The sequence below is a fragment of the Eubalaena glacialis genome, chromosome 20, assembly GCF_028564815.1.
Source record: "Eubalaena glacialis isolate mEubGla1 chromosome 20, mEubGla1.1.hap2.+ XY, whole genome shotgun sequence".
NCBI classification, from domain to species: Eukaryota; Metazoa; Chordata; class Mammalia; order Artiodactyla; family Balaenidae; genus Eubalaena; species Eubalaena glacialis.
The window spans coordinates 31,924,555-31,940,644 of NC_083735.1; the positions used below are offsets into that span (position 1 = coordinate 31,924,555).

General features: G+C 33.0%; 1 protein-coding gene across 1 annotated transcript in view; it reads left to right on the forward strand.

Moving 5' to 3' along the window:
- Positions 1-14,202, forward strand: part of ADAM2 (ADAM metallopeptidase domain 2) — a 100,373-nt gene extending 86,171 nt beyond the window's left edge. The window contains exons 16-20 of the mRNA XM_061177396.1: positions 3,995-4,178; positions 8,229-8,306; positions 8,517-8,661; positions 12,837-12,996; positions 14,169-14,202. Coding sequence (XP_061033379.1) covers positions 3,995-4,178; positions 8,229-8,306; positions 8,517-8,661; positions 12,837-12,996; positions 14,169-14,202 — 601 coding nt within the window. The remainder of the gene's footprint in view (positions 1-3,994; positions 4,179-8,228; positions 8,307-8,516; positions 8,662-12,836; positions 12,997-14,168) is intronic.
- The last annotated feature ends 1,888 nt before the right edge of the window (positions 14,203-16,090 follow it).

Sequence of the window (16,090 nt, forward strand, 5' to 3'; positions counted from 1 at the left end):
CTAGTTTTCATGTAAGCCCTTCTTTTAATGAGCCTGTGTCTTAGGGGTGTGGCTTTCAGAAGTGTTTTTGTTCCTCCTCCAGGTGTAGAGTGTCCCATCCCATGCCCCCATCCTTTAGTCCCTGCTCTACAGCTCCAGCATTCCCAACCTATATTCTTTTTTTTTTTTTAAACATCTTTATTGGAGTATAATTGCTTTACAATGGTGTGTTAGTTTCTGCTTTATAACAAAGTGAATCAGTTATACATATACATATGTTCCCATATCTCTTCCCTCTTGTGTCTCCCTCCAACCTATATTCTTAAACCCCTTCTGTTATTGATCATGCCTATACTTATTCTTTTAGGTGAGACAGGACGAGTGGAGTTGGCAAGAGTGGGATGGAAGTCATTCTACCTGGAGATTGTCTTTGTTAGGGAGATGGGTCTGGGAATTTCATAATGGTCACTCTTTTCCTTCCCCTGCAAGTGTATATGGAGAGCTTTCTCAGATCCTCCCCAAGAGAACCTGATAGGGTTCCTGGAGAAAAGGCTGGTGAAAATATGACTATACTCCCTAGAAGCTTCTCATTCTCATGTTAGGCCACACTCAGTTGCCAGCAATTTGCCATAGTCAGTATTATTAGTGGCTTATGTCGTTCAGTGGCTTCTTTTCCAGGTAAGCAAATAGCAAGTGTTGTACTTGTTGTTTCTGCATATACTTAGCTCTCCAGATCCATGTAGGTGGTTTTCTCTGCAACCTCAGTTCTCCGAGGTCCAAGAAAAGTCACTGATTTCAGTTTACTCAGCATTTTCTTGTAATGACAGGAAAAATGACTTCTAAACTTTATGTAGGTGCTCATAAATAATTTTTAACAGCTTTAGTAATATTTAAAACAATTAAAAAGTAATCAATCTATTTTAATGGGATAATTTATTTACTTTGTGATAAATTTATAGAAATGCAAAAATCACTAGAATCCAGAATCACTTTAAATTTTCCTTTGTGCCCATTTGGAATCGATCCTTACTCCTGATCCCGGTCCCAAGCAACCAGTGACCTACTTTCTGTTTCCATAGATTCGCCTTTTCTGGAATTTTTATATAAGAGAAATCACACAATATGTAATCTTTTTGTCTGGTTTCTTTTACTTCTTTTTTGAGATTCAACCATTTTGTAGCCTATATCAGTAGTTTGTAGCTTCTTATTACTGGGTAATATTATATGGTGTGGATATAAACATTTTAAAATTATGTACCAGTTAATGGGCATTTAGAATGTTTCTAGTTTAAGGCCATTAAGAACAATGCTGCTGTGGATGTAAGCTATTATATAGAGAATGGATAAACAACAAAGTCCTACTGTATAGCACAGAGAACTATATTCAGTATCCAATGATAAACCATAATAGAAAAGAATATTGAATATAAATATGTATAACTGAACCACTTTGCTGTACAGCAGTAATTAACACAACATTGTAAATCAACTATACTTCAATAAAAAAAAATCAAGAACAATGCTGCTGTGAACATTCTTGTGCAGTATTTTGTTTGTTTGCTTTGTAAAGCCATGTATTTGTTTCTCTTGGGATATAACAAATGTGAAGGTGCAAGTCTTTATGTAGACACATATTTTAAAATTTCACTTGGATGCACACTTAGAAGTAGAATTGCTGGGTCACATGGCAAGTATATGTTCAACATTTTAAGAAGCTTCCCAAATATTTTCCAGAGTTACTGTACCATTTTACATTTCCAGCAAATATGTGTCAGAGTTCTGGCTTCTCTACATCCTTCTCTACATCACCAACATTTGATATTGTCACGACTTTTTGTTTCCTTGTTTATTTGTGTGTCATTCTAAAAAGGTATCTTACTCTGGCTCTAATTTGCATTTACCTACTGATTTATGAAATTACCACCCTTTCATGTGATTATAAGGCATTTGTATATCTTCTCTGGTAAAATGTCTTGGTAGATCTGTAGCCCATGTTTAAATTGGGTTTTGTTGTCATTATTGAATTGTGAAAATTCTTTACGTATCAGAATAGAATCTTTATCAGATATATGAATTATAAATATTTTATCTAGGTCTATCTTTTCTTAATGACAACTTTTTGAAGATCAAAAGATTTTAATTTTGATGAAGCCCAACTTATCCCTTCATTTTTTTAACAGATCTTGCTTTTGGTACAATACCTAAGAAATCTTTGCCTCATTGCATAAAAGTGATAAAAGCAGAAATGTTTATTTAGTTACTGATTGTAGGGTGATAGCATTCAATCTTTCTACTTTATCCATGATACTATACTAGTAGGTTACACATACAGTTTTATCAATTTGAGGAAGTTTCTGTCTGTTCCTAGCTGGATGTGACAGTTCATCATGGTTCAGTGCTGGATTTTATGAAATGCTTTCTCTGTGTCCTTTGAGAAGCTTCTGTGTTTTCCCCCTTTATTTTATTTTATTTTATTATTATTATTTTTTAACACCTTTATTGGAGTATAATTGCTTTACAATGGTGTGTTAGTTTCCCGCTTTATAACAAATAGACACTTGTCAAGTCTCCCTGCACATACATGGAGCCTCGCAGTCAGCTAGGGATGTGATGTAAGGAGAGCTGACAGCCAGCCTTTATGGAACCACCCTCTCCAGGATCATGGCTCCAATTTCTAGGTACTCCATCCCTAACCTCAACTGTGACTTCAGTCTTGGGCTAACAGTGCTGCTGGTTTTACATTCATTCCCTACTACATTTGCTACTTTTACTCAAAATGCTGCTTGGTGAGACTATTTTGCTCTCTGCACCAAATCAAGGATGACCCCTCTGGCACTGAATTTATTGGTTTTAATGGCCAGCCTTGCCCTGGTAAAACGACAGCTGAGAGAGTGCATGGAAACAGACCCAGGCAAGAAGACCACAGCCTTTCACTATTATTACTGATTTTATGGCAACTTTACATAAATGCTTCTCGATTTGTTGTTTGCTTTTGATCAGTTTTCATAGCCCTGAAATGTTGTGACAAATTTGCACAGTTTTATACTTATTTGGGGGGAGATAATTTACCTATACCTTCTCTCTCTCCTAGCCCCCTTGTTAAGATTTAACTACACAATTTATTTTGTGCCTGATTTATCACAAATCCTAGAACTGACCCATGATAAACACTCTCATCTAACTAGGAGTAGAAAGAAACTTCCTCAATCTGATAAAGCTATATGTGTTTTGTACTTCTACAAGTTACATCTAAGATAAATTTCCTTCAATGGGAAGAACTCAGTTTACATTTTCTTTAGTCTGGGACGTCTGTTGATAAATTTTATTAATTATTGTCTGAAAATGCCATATTTGCTTTTGAAAGATATTTTCTCTACGTACAAAATGGAAAGACACTAGATATTTTGTCTCACCTTTGAGTCTGTCATTCAATAATCTGATCTCCATTATTTCTCTTGGAAAGTCAGTCTTAAGTTGTATTATTGTTCTTTTGTTGTTAATGCTTTTTTATTTTCTGGTTACTTTCATGATTTTGTCTGTGGTTTAGGCACTATCATTGTGATGTATCTTAGTGGTTCAGCGTTAATATTTATTGCATGTACTGCTTCTTGAGTGTATGCCTCAGTGTCTTGTCAGTTTGGGACCCATGATGTGGAGAGTACGTATTATGTTTGAAAAACAGAAAAGGAAATCCAATCATACCAGTAATTTTTAAAATTTTACTAATTTTTTAGAATAGAATAAGCTTGGAATCATGTTTAAGAATCAAAAAAGGAATAAAGAATTATTACCAAAAAAGTGATAAGTCTAAATAGAAAGTAGTTCATAATTACTAAGATGTTGTTACTATTAACAATGCAGGAAAGGCCCTCATATTTTTTGGTGTTGCACAATTAATTGCATGCAACTTTTAGTGGCCCTTAATGCTTTATTTAAATCTGTTTGCTTTAGAAATGATATTCTAATATTTCTCTGTATTGAAAACTAATGATTTTTATTTGTTGGTAAATTATAGGGACGTGCGATGTGGAAAATTACTGTGTACATATGATAAAGGAATTATAATTAATATTCCAAATGCCACTGTTTTGTATAGCAACATAGATGGACACATCTGCGTTGGACTGGAATATGCATATGATGATAAAGACAGTGGAAACATGTGGGTAAAAGATGGAACTGTTTGTGGTCTAAATAAGGTACGTAGTCTTTTATTACCAACTAATTTTCTAATTTCAAATTTTAAATGCATATTTGGTATTTTTCTCATAATTTAAGTGCACATTTAATTTCAAAAAATAAGAAAGTAGAAAGTTTTGAAAATGAGAAAATTTTTAAAAGAAAAAATATAACCTGCATTCATGCATAGATATTATCACTATGAATATTTCATTGGCTATTTAGTACTTTTTCCATGGAAGTCATATATATTAACTGAACTGAGAATCATACAGTTCATTAACTGTTTTATTAATTATCTCATGTTACACAGGGAGTATTTTTAATGTCATGAATTATATTTTGATATAATTACTTAAAATAGCAGTTAAAGTAACATATGCCCATTTTAGTGATGAAAATAATAAAGGATTCAGAGAGTAAAGGAAAAATCAATCAAAGGCACATAAATCTGAGATATAACTACTCTCCATTTTCATGAACCTTCCATCAACTCTTTTTATTAATTGAAGTATAATTGATTTACAATATTGTGTTAGCTTCAGGTGTACAGCATAGTGATTCAGTATTTTTGCAGATTATATTCCATTATAGGTTATTACAAGATGATGGGTATAATTCCCTGTGCTATACAGTATATCTTTGTTGCCTATCTATTTTATATATACCACTTTGCATCTGTTAATCCCATACCCCTAATTTGTCCCTCCCCACTTTGATCTCCCCTTTGGCAACCATAGGTTTGTTTTCTATATCTGTTTCAGTTTTGCATATATATTCCTTTGCATTCTTTTTAAGTTTCCACATATAAGTGATATCATATAGTATTTGACTTTCTCTGACTTATTTCACTAAGCATAATTTTCTTTAAGCACACCCACATTACTGCAAATGACAGTATTTCATTCTTTTTTATGGCTGAGTAATATTCCATTATATAAATAAATTTATACATATATATATACATATATATATTTAAAAATCACATTTTTAAATGCAGTAGTCTGTTGATGGGCACTTGAGTTGCTTCTGAGTCTTGGCTATTGTAAACAGTGCTGCTGTGAACATTGGGGAACATGTATCTTTTTGAATTAGTGTCTTTCTTTTTTCCAGATGTATTCAGGAGTGGGATTGCTGGGTTGTATGGTAATTCTATTTTTACTTTCTTAAGGAACATCCAGAGTGTTTTCCATAGTGGCTGTACCAATTTGCATTGCCAGCAAAAGTGTACAAGGGCTCCCTTTTCTCCACATTCTCCCCAATATTTGTTATTTGTAGACTTTTTGATGAAAGCCATTCAAACAGGTGTGAGGTGACACCTCATTGTGTTTTTGATTTGCATCTCTCCAATAATTAGCAATGTTGAACAACTTTTCATGAGCCCGTGGGCCATTTTTATATCTTCTTTGGAAATATGTCTATTCAGTCTTCTGCCCGTTGTTTAACTGTTTTGTTTTTGTTTTGATATTGTGTTGAATGAGCTGTCTATATATTTTGGATATTAACATCTTGTTAGTTGCATAATTAGCAAATATTTTCTCCAATTCCATAGGTTTCTTTTTGTTTTGTTGATAGTTTCCTTTGCTGTGCAAAAGCTTTTAAGTTTAATTAGCTCCCATTTGTTTAGTTTTGATTTTACTTCTTTTGTCTTAGGAGACTGATCCAAGAAAATATTGCTACAATTTATGTCCAAATGTATCCCACCTATGTTCTCTTCTAAGAGTCTTATGGTTGCAGGCCTTACATTTAGGTCTTTAAACCATTTTGAGTTTATTTTTGTAAATGTTGTGAGGGATTGTTCTAATCTTATTGTTTTACATGTGGCTGTCCAGTTTTCCCAGCACCACTTGTTGGTGATACTGTCTTATCTCCATTGCATATTCTTTCCTCCTTTTTCTCCTGTTTCTTTTTATAGCATGTGATTTTTTTGTTAAAAATTGGACTTTTGAAAAACAGCCGTTTCTCCCAGTGTTTGCAGTCTGGCTCTGTGCTAGCGTAGTCCTTTTCTAATTTCTTGGGTGTGCTCTGAGCCTTGGGAGTAGCCTGAGGAGAAAGCTTGTGGTCTCTGAGATCTTTGTGAATATGCATCTTTCCTGGGTCTTTTTGTGGCTTTTCTTATTCCCCACATACATGTATGTTTTTTAATGTCTTATTTTTCCAAATAGTCTCATGCCAGGGTTGCCTTGGAGCCTTAGATGGTCTATCGTATGTTTCCACCCATTCTCTCTGCTCCAAATGTCTACAAGTCTTAGTTTCCCTGCAGTTTTCCTGAGCAGTGTCCATCTGAGATCTGAATTAGGTGGAACAGAGACCAGTCTTCAGGCAGTTCCCAGACAGGTTAGAATATTGAAAATAAGGTGTCCTCTACTCCGTTCAGTTCAAGGGAGGGAATTGGAAACTCAGCTGCTGTCTCCTCCAGACCAAGACTATGGCATGCCCAAAAAGTAGTGGGACAAGGTTTGAGCAAAATACTACAAAACTTTCTAACGTTTTGATTGTGGCTTTTTGTTTGTTTGTTTGGGCATTTGCTTAGTTGCAGTAGACCTTTGACTGCTTCCAGAGCTCCTATGGGTTGCTTTAGCCAGTTCTTCTCCCCCTCCACCCCGGCCTCCTCCTCCCCCCCTCCTCCCCCTCCTCCTCCTTCTTCATCTTCTTCTTCTAGGATCTCTAAAGGAGAACAAGACTTGGGGCTTCCTACTGCACCATTTTGCTGATGTCACCCTCCAGATTATTTTTTCAGGATTTGGTAGAACCTGCTTTTAATTCTGTCACTGGTGTACAGTGCATATAATCACTTAAATACTACATCCTTAGCCATTGATGACCACGGGAGGAATGCTGGCTTCAGGTTTTGGTTACTTTTGTGGAATCACATTGTCTCACATTTTCTGTGCCTAAAAATAATTTTTATTTTATCTCAAGTGTGTAGTATTATTTGATATTACAAGTAAAAAGAAGTCTCAAAAAATAATATTTCTAAACTTTTGAGCTTTATGCTTAGCTTTCTTATTCCATTACTTGTACCACAACCAAGAAAGTTAAGACATACCAGAGACCTTGGTGTCATTGCCCCATCTCTCTTTTCATCCTTTATATACACTCTATCACTAAACTTAGGTGGATCAAACTATTTAACTCTGTCTCAAACACAACCACTGTTTTTCATCAACACCACTACCATTCAATTTCACTCTATGGTTGTCATTTTTCTGGACTACTGTAATGTTATTCTGGTTTGTCTTTCTATATTTTCTCTTGCCTTTTACATTCTCTTTTTCAAAACCTCCTTTTATCAGCTTTCCATCTTCCAACTAAATCTCTAAACACCACCAATTGCTTATAGGTTATAGACCAATTTTCTGATTAAGACTATAAGACACAGACAAACCCTCCATAATAGCCTCTGTCACATCACGTATAGATTTTTTGTTGTGTGTGTGTTTCCATATCTTTTACTGCAACATGAGCAACATGAGTTTTGTTGTTGTTGTTGTTCACTGCTGTGTTCTCAGGGCCAGGCGCATCGTAAGACTCAAATATTTAGTTAATTAATGTTTGAATGGCTGTTCTTTGTGTAACAACTGCACTGCCCTTAATATTTCTTAAAAGTTTCTTAATAGATATGATGTAGGGTCATTTTGAATATTTATTCTTTTTCTATAAGTACTTTGTCTTTCATTTCTATGCTTAAGTCATGTTCAACATCAGAGCTCAATAAAAAAGTTTCACTGTCCTCATATATTAAATTCTGTGTTTTTATTATTTCATAAAACTGTTTTATTATAGTATTTATTACACATTTACCTTTCCTGTTATTTATTTCATGTCTGTACTTCCTTTCCCAGTGTAAGCAGGGAAGATGCTTTTATTGTTTTATTTACTTTCAGATAATCAGTCTCATCTAGTGCTGAAAACATAGTAGCACTATGAATTAATCACTTATTGTTAGTATATTAATATTTATTATTAAATGAATACCTCTTATGTCAGTACAATAAGGAATCCTTTTAATTAGATGCCAAATACAGATGGTGGTACAGTTAACTTACTTTGGGATATCTCCTTTTTAGGTTTGCAAGAATAAGAAATGTGTAGATTCTTCAGTCTTGAATTATGACTGTACTCCAGAAAAATGCCACAATCAAGGTGTAAGTATCAGCACTATGAGACAAGAATAGAAATCATTGAGACTGATATTTGGAAAGCAAACGCACAGCTAAACACACATACACACAGTCATATTCATAAACCATGTAAGAAAATCAGCCTTATCTGACCTAGGTATTATTTCAAAATTTTAAGTGAACACAAATAATTTTAGCTACTTATTTTATAAGATGATATTTCTCCTGTTTCAGCTATGTAATAACAAAAGGCACTGTCACTGTAACCCTACATATTTACCTCCAAATTGCCAAGTTTCACTAGAGTCATGGGAAGGTGGGAGTATTGACAGTGGCAACTTTCCACCCTCAGTACCAGGCCTACCAGACCGTTTACCTGGTAAGTATTGATTGATAATTGATTGATATTGATTTCAATTGAAATTATGATTAAAATAACATTTTCATGTATTAAATTTAATAAAATAAGTATTTTGTCTACCAATTTATATTTAGATTATGTTTGGACATAAAACAATATACCATATATGGCTATTTAATTTACGTTTTCCTTCCAGAGACTAATGTGTTATAACATGTTAAATATATGTTATAAATAAGGTATGTCAGTAAAGGCCCAGGCATGAAAATAGAAATCACTTTAGCCTTTCATACAGAAGGAATTCAATACAAGGCATGGGGTAACACATAACGGCAGAGATAAAAGCCAATCAGAGAACAGTGAGGCAATCAGAGATTAGCAACACAGGAATCCACTACCACTTCTTAGGGCTAAAGGCACAATAAATGGAGATGTTATTACTAGAACCAGAATCTAAGCCATCTCGCATGACATGTAACTGTGGTCAGGGCTATATACCAGGGCCTAGAACACAGGTAGAGGTACTCTCCAGCATGAGGTGAAGGTGTAGAGGACACAGGGACACAATTGCAGATGCTAGAGACGGAGAGGGTTAAATACCATGGCCATTTCTGTCTTCTTACCCTCCAAATTTTATCCAGTGAATCCCATTAGCCAAATCTAACTAGAAGACCAAAGGTTAAGGAGCTTAGGAGATATAATTTTCTACATTTTTTTGGTTCAAAGTAGAGATGGATTTTAGAGCAAGCTGGCAGATCCAGTGTTGCTTAGGACCAGATTTCTTTCATATAAAAACCTATATTTACAGAAAATCAAAGCAAGCAGATTTTGAGCCAGACTTAGTTCTTAACATTTCCACATTCATTCCAGCATTTGAAATATAGTATTTAAGACCATACAGTAATAGATTAAGTAAAAAACATTATAACATACTTATGTATCACCAAGCTATTTCTATGTTAGTGGGAACGGTCAGCTTATCTTCAAATTAACAGCAATTAACTGCTTCTATCCATGCACATGCGTGCTGCTTCCCCAGTGAGAAGAGGACTGTTTCCTAGAATCCAGGTTGGTTTTAGTGATGTGATTGAGCAATAAAATATACAGAAGTGAGATTCGGAGACTTCCATGGTCTTCCTGCAGATCCTGATTGGGTTTTTTAGAATACTAATGCTTGGAACTCTCATTATTGGAACACTCATTCTGTTGAAAATTATCTGCTGTATATGAAATTTGACTACATTGAGACATAAAAATAGAAACACAACCATGCAACTAAGCCCTCCCCAAATTCATGACACACAAAACTAAAATTAAATGATTAAGTTACTAAATTTAGGGGTACTTTCTTGCACAACCTCTCTCTCGCTCTCTCTCTACACACACACACACAGACACACACACACATACAGTTTGGTAACAGATGGTGTATTTATATTTATATAACAAGAACCTAAAACATGTGCCATTAGCTTTGGAATTGGATGGTGCATGGAAGGTAGAACAGGAAACCGTTGAAGACTATTGATGTATGTTGACATTGTCTTGAGAAGACTGTTGGTGAGCAATTCAAAGACAGCTTTAAAACATGTTATTAGAAGTTGGAGAAATGAGGACATTTATTATGAAGTAGTGAATTGTGTGGCATCCTTGCTGCCTGTGGTAATGTGGAAAGTAGAATTCATGGTTCTGGTCAGCAAGATTTCCAGGTTGGGTGACTTAAGTTACCTATGATAAAATACAAGACGATAGTAATTATTAATGAAGGAACAGTTCAGTTTTCAAGTAAAATGTCTATTTTACTTGAAAAGAGCTAGAATTTATTTGGTTTGAAAATAAAATTAATTTTTATTCCTGAATTCTACCAGCAAAACATTCTTAAAGTAAGAAATGGCTAACAGCTAAATTTGAGATACTGAGCAATAAAACTTGATCTCAGATAAAAATTGTCAAGCGTATGTAAACCCCTCTGTTAAGACCTCAGAAAAACTTAAAGTGATGCCTCTTAGACAACTTCATCTCTCAATATACAAAAAGCCTTCTAAGTATTGTACTGGACTGCCTCTTAAAAACTCTCAAACAATAAGGTTACTATGAATCTTAAATAGGTTATTTTATAGCAGCCTCACCAGAGTCCAGTATAGACAGATTTATGTCAAAAAGATTTGTGGGTGTGGTTTCATTTAATGGGGTGTATTTTTTATTTAATACACAAGAAATCCATACATTTTTAAGGAATTACATCAGTCAGACTGAAAATGGTCAAGATAATACATATGTTCTTCAAGTACTAATCAATTATGGGTAAAAGTAGACTGAAGCTACTCTAATGTAAAAAGGGTTATAAGGGCTACTCCTTATGGAAAAGGAATTATAAATCATAGGGTATAACCAAGAAATCAGAAGCCCAAACTTCATGATTTCTGCATTTGTGATTTTTGAAAATCACCACCAACAAAAATAACAGCAACAAGAAGTACAGATGTATATGGTTTCACAGGTTAATTCTGGCAAGTTTTTGCAAGGAAGAAACACCATTTTAAAAAGTAGTGGTGGAAGTGACTCCTGTCACCTCGCTGTATGAGGAAAACATATCCCTGATTCCAAATCCAGAAAGAAAGTTAACAAAGAAAAAATTACAGAACAATATACTTCATAAGCACAAATATAAGCATTCATTTGAAAGTCAATCAGTGCAATTCACCAAATTAAGAATTTTTAAAATGTATATCATTTTCTCTTTTGATGCATAAAAGTCACTTGACAAAATTCAACACCTATTTATGAATTTTTTAAAGGCAACAAACTACCAACAGAAGCAAACTTCATCAATATGATAAAAAGCATCAACAAAAAAAATTTTAGCCAATATATCTTATGATAAAATACATTGTTTTTTCCAAAATTTGAGAGCAAGGCAATGAAGTCTGCTCTCACCATGTCAATATTTTACCCTAAGTCCTAGCCAGTGCAATAAGTAAAGAACAAAAAATCAGGAGCATGAAGATTAGAAAGGATGAAATTAGACTGCAGATGATATGATTAATTACATCAAAAATCCTAAGGACTCTACAAAAATACTTCTAGAAGTAATAAAAACCTTTCGAAAGCTCAAAAAAATGTTTAAAAGTGGATAGTATTGCTATATACTAGCAGCAGTAAATGAAAACCAACTTAAAATCAGTACCATCTACAATACTATCAAAATATAAAATATTAGGAATAAGTTTAACAAAAGATGTGCAAGACTGAAACTAAAACAAAAATGCAGATAGACGCTAAACATACAAGTAAATGGAGAAATATGCCATGCTCACCTATTGGAAAGTTTATTATTGCCAAGATGTCAATTCTCACCAAATTAAATCTATAGATAAAAATAACCAATCATAAAAGCATGCAACATTTTAGATATCAACAATTTGATTGTAAAATACACACAAAAGTGCTTAGAATAGCGAAAGAGCTGTGAAAAAGTACAACAAAGGACAACTTAGTCGATTTGCCTTATATTAAATTTAGAATAATATAGATTTAGTATATAGTTACAGTAATCAAGAAAAGTACAAAGATAGTTCAAAGGGAAAGGAAAGTCAGTTCAAAACATTGTACTCTAACAACTGGATATCCACATAAGGCCAAATGAATCTCAAAATTACAACTTACTTCACAATTCATATGGGATAGACGATAAATCTAAATGTAGAAGCTAAAACTATTCTTGAAAGAAACATGGGAAATGTCTACATGACCTTGAGATAAGCAATTAATTTCTTAGATGAAACATGAAAATAAATACCAATGCAATAAAAGAAAAGAATTTGGACTTCATTGAAATGCTATTACATATGCAATATTTCTTAAAAAAAAAAATTGAGTATTGAGGGAAAATTCAGTTCTTCCTGGGATCACACTATAATCCTTTTCGTCTGTATTATGAGACAGATCTGAAAAGAGACTACATGGAATAGAAGGTTCTTAATAAACAAGCAAGGAATATAGGACTATTATGTAAGAGAAGAGTCTAACTTTGAGCACTTATGATGTCAACTTACCCACTTCATATAAAATATGTTAATTATAAAATTATTAAATGTTTAAACATTTTATTCTAATAGTCATATTAAAATGCAGAAATGGTTTTGCTATATTCCTGGTAGTTGCTTTCAAATCACTGGTGTTTTCTCTCCTAGACAGGCGCTATATTGAGAATGTTTACTATTCCAAACCTACGAGATGGCCATTTTTCTTACTCATTCCTTTTTTCATTATTCTCTGTGTACTGATTGCTACACTGGTAAAAGTTTATTTCCGAAGAAAAAAGTGGAGAACTGAGGACTATACAAGCGATGAGTATATTAATTTCATATTTAAGATTCATTACTTTTGTAATTAGTTGGCCTACATAGTAACTTATCAATAAATAACATTATGGTGATATAACTAGTAATAATTCCGATTATATATTTATCTTTACATGGAAATTTAATATGTAATATATTAATGATCAATATAATGAATAATAAATTTCTTTAATCTTAAAGTAACTTGGACTGTGTTAAGGGTAAATTTAAGTAGAAATGATTTCTAGTTAATGTTTATCTACTTCCTTTTACTATTTGATCTTAATTATTAAATATGTATTAAATATTATTACTTTACTTTTTAATATTTATATATTTCAAAGAATTTTGCATACACTATTTTATTAAAACATAGCATGGAAATTTAGGAGAGTAGTTAAGCTTTAAGGCACTTAAATATATTGAGAGGCAGCCAGAGTTGGAAAAGATTAGGAATTAATATATAAAAGTAAAACTGAAAAATCTAGATATAGCCATGGCTAATCTACAGAAAAAAATTTTTTTTAATTAAATAACCTCATAAATATCTGAAAATATGCTTCAAGAATAAAATAAATATTAAAATTGGTTTATTTCCTTTCATGGAAATTGCTATAATTTCTGCCTTTGAGTTTTACATCTATGCCCTCCATCTTAATTAAAATGAAATGAATTTTATTCAAATATTTAAAGAATTTTATTGAAGTATTTAAAGTTGATAATATTAATTAAAAGAAAATACATTTCATAGAAATATTTTGAAAAGTTTATGTAAAATTGCTGAAGTAACATGTAACACATAAAATAGTCACATAATTCAGATAATATTTAAACATATTAAAGGAATTTTCTTATATTAGATGACTTTATTGTAGAAAAACTGGGCAGAATATGAATGGTAAAAAAAAGTGTAAAACTATTTAGCTAATACTGTTATGAATATAAATATGATCTGAGTTCATTTCCAGGTAAACTTATATCACTCTGCTTTTTCTCATATTAGTCTTTCTTACCAGTTAAGAGGTGCTCTCGGTGGTAAGATATTCTTAAGTAGTGACTGCTCCCGGATCTCAGATAGGGATTCAAAACTATTTTAATACTGATAAATGGTACAGAGTTTTGTAGAACCACCTTTGAGGAAAATACAATTTTAAATGATTATTTTTATTTTTAAATATATAGGCAACTGGAAAGTGAGAGTGAGACCAAAGACTAGCCCGGAAAACAAAGAATCCATGGTATCACAGTAAGTATCAACTATTTTAGGATGAGAGGAAGAAACAGACAAACAGAAAATTCAATGTATTAGATAGATAGAAATAATATAAATGTATATTAAATGAAGATAGTAATATAGCTGCATATAATAAAAATCAAATTGAGGCATATTTTTCAATATTGTAAGCTATATCATAGACATGGTAAATCTGTCACCTAAAATATGTCTTGGAGTGCTATCTTTTCTCTTTTTTCTTAATAATGCTTAATTCTTTAGCATTTGTGTATTCAAAATGTTGGTTACAAATAAATTATTGATACATGATAGAACTCTACTTCAAAATAAGTGTACCCTCATGCCATTTGTTGAATTAATCATCATTTTTAACTTGATTGATCATACAGGTGACTTTTCCCCCTTTATTTATTCTACCAGAATAATTATCTTTGATGGAGAGGAAAAATGGAAAAGAAAACGTACATGCCTTGCCTGATTACCTGGGATTCAAAACCTGTGCATTATGTCTTTCATCTGTCAAGAAAAGATAGAAGTTTTCATATATAACATAATACCACAAATAACTTATCTGCAAGGAATGCATGTTTATGAGTTTTTGTATTACATATTTCTTATTTTTAAAGTTACCTCATATTAATTCTGTTAGTCAGTAGGCATTAACTCTGTTAATGAGTAGGCATGAGGTAAGGAAAGTTTATAATATAATACATGCAATACCATGATTAAAGGCCACTGTTATATTTTAAGTTGCAATGGTATATGGTTGTGTTATAGTCTCATGGTCCATAACCAATCAAAAGACAACAATAAAAATTTAAAAAAAGATTTGGAAAAAAATTTCAACTATATGCTGCTTATAAAAGACAATTTCAGTTATATAATGGTTCAAAGTAAAAGACAGATATATATACCATGGAACTTTAAACAAAAGAAAGCTTGGTAGACTTTAACACAAAAAGCATTAGTAGATATAAAGAAGAACATATCATAGTGCAAAAGGTAAATCTAAGAAGAAGCTACAATAATATAAATGTGTGAGTCAGGGTTCTCCAGAGAAACAGAAGCAATAGGAGTTATATAGATAGATGGGGGGTGGGAGGGATGAGGAAATTTATTAAAGGAATTGGCTCACATGATTCTGGAGGCAAAGAAGTCCCAAGATCTGCCATCTGCAAGCTGGAGAGCCAGGAAAGGACTGGTAGTGTAATTCAGTGTGAGTCTGAAGGCCTGAGAAATGGGGGGCCAATGATGTAAGTCCCAATCTGAGTCCAAAAACCTGAGGACCAGGAGTGCCAGTGGGTGTCCCAGGATAGGAGAAGGTGGATGTCTCAGCTCAAGCAGAAAGCATATTGACCTTCCTCTACATTTTTGTTCTGCTCAAGCCCTCAAAAGATTGAATGATGCCCACCTGAATTGGTAAGGGTAGTCTCCTTCACTCAGTCTAATGATTCAAATACTAATCTCTTCCCAAGACACACAGACACACCCAGAAATACTGTTTTATCAGACATTTGGACATCCCTAAGTTGACACATGAAATTAACCATGACAAGTCTCCCCCTTGTCAACTTGGCACCCATATGCATCTCCTTAAGCCATACTTAATCTCCAAATAAAGGTCATAACTCTGCCTAAAGTGATATAACTATCCTGCATACAACCAAAAATGCCCTAATTCCTTTCCAGAAGAGGAGATAAAACCCTTGAGTGATGTTTACTCTTCTCCTGATATTTTATAACTTAAATACTATGATGTAAAACTTAAAATATTTAAATACTTATATAAAGTCGATACATGTTAAAGGAATAAGGAAGTAAAGATATTTGCTTAATATATGTTTATATACAGACCAATGGATTCATAACA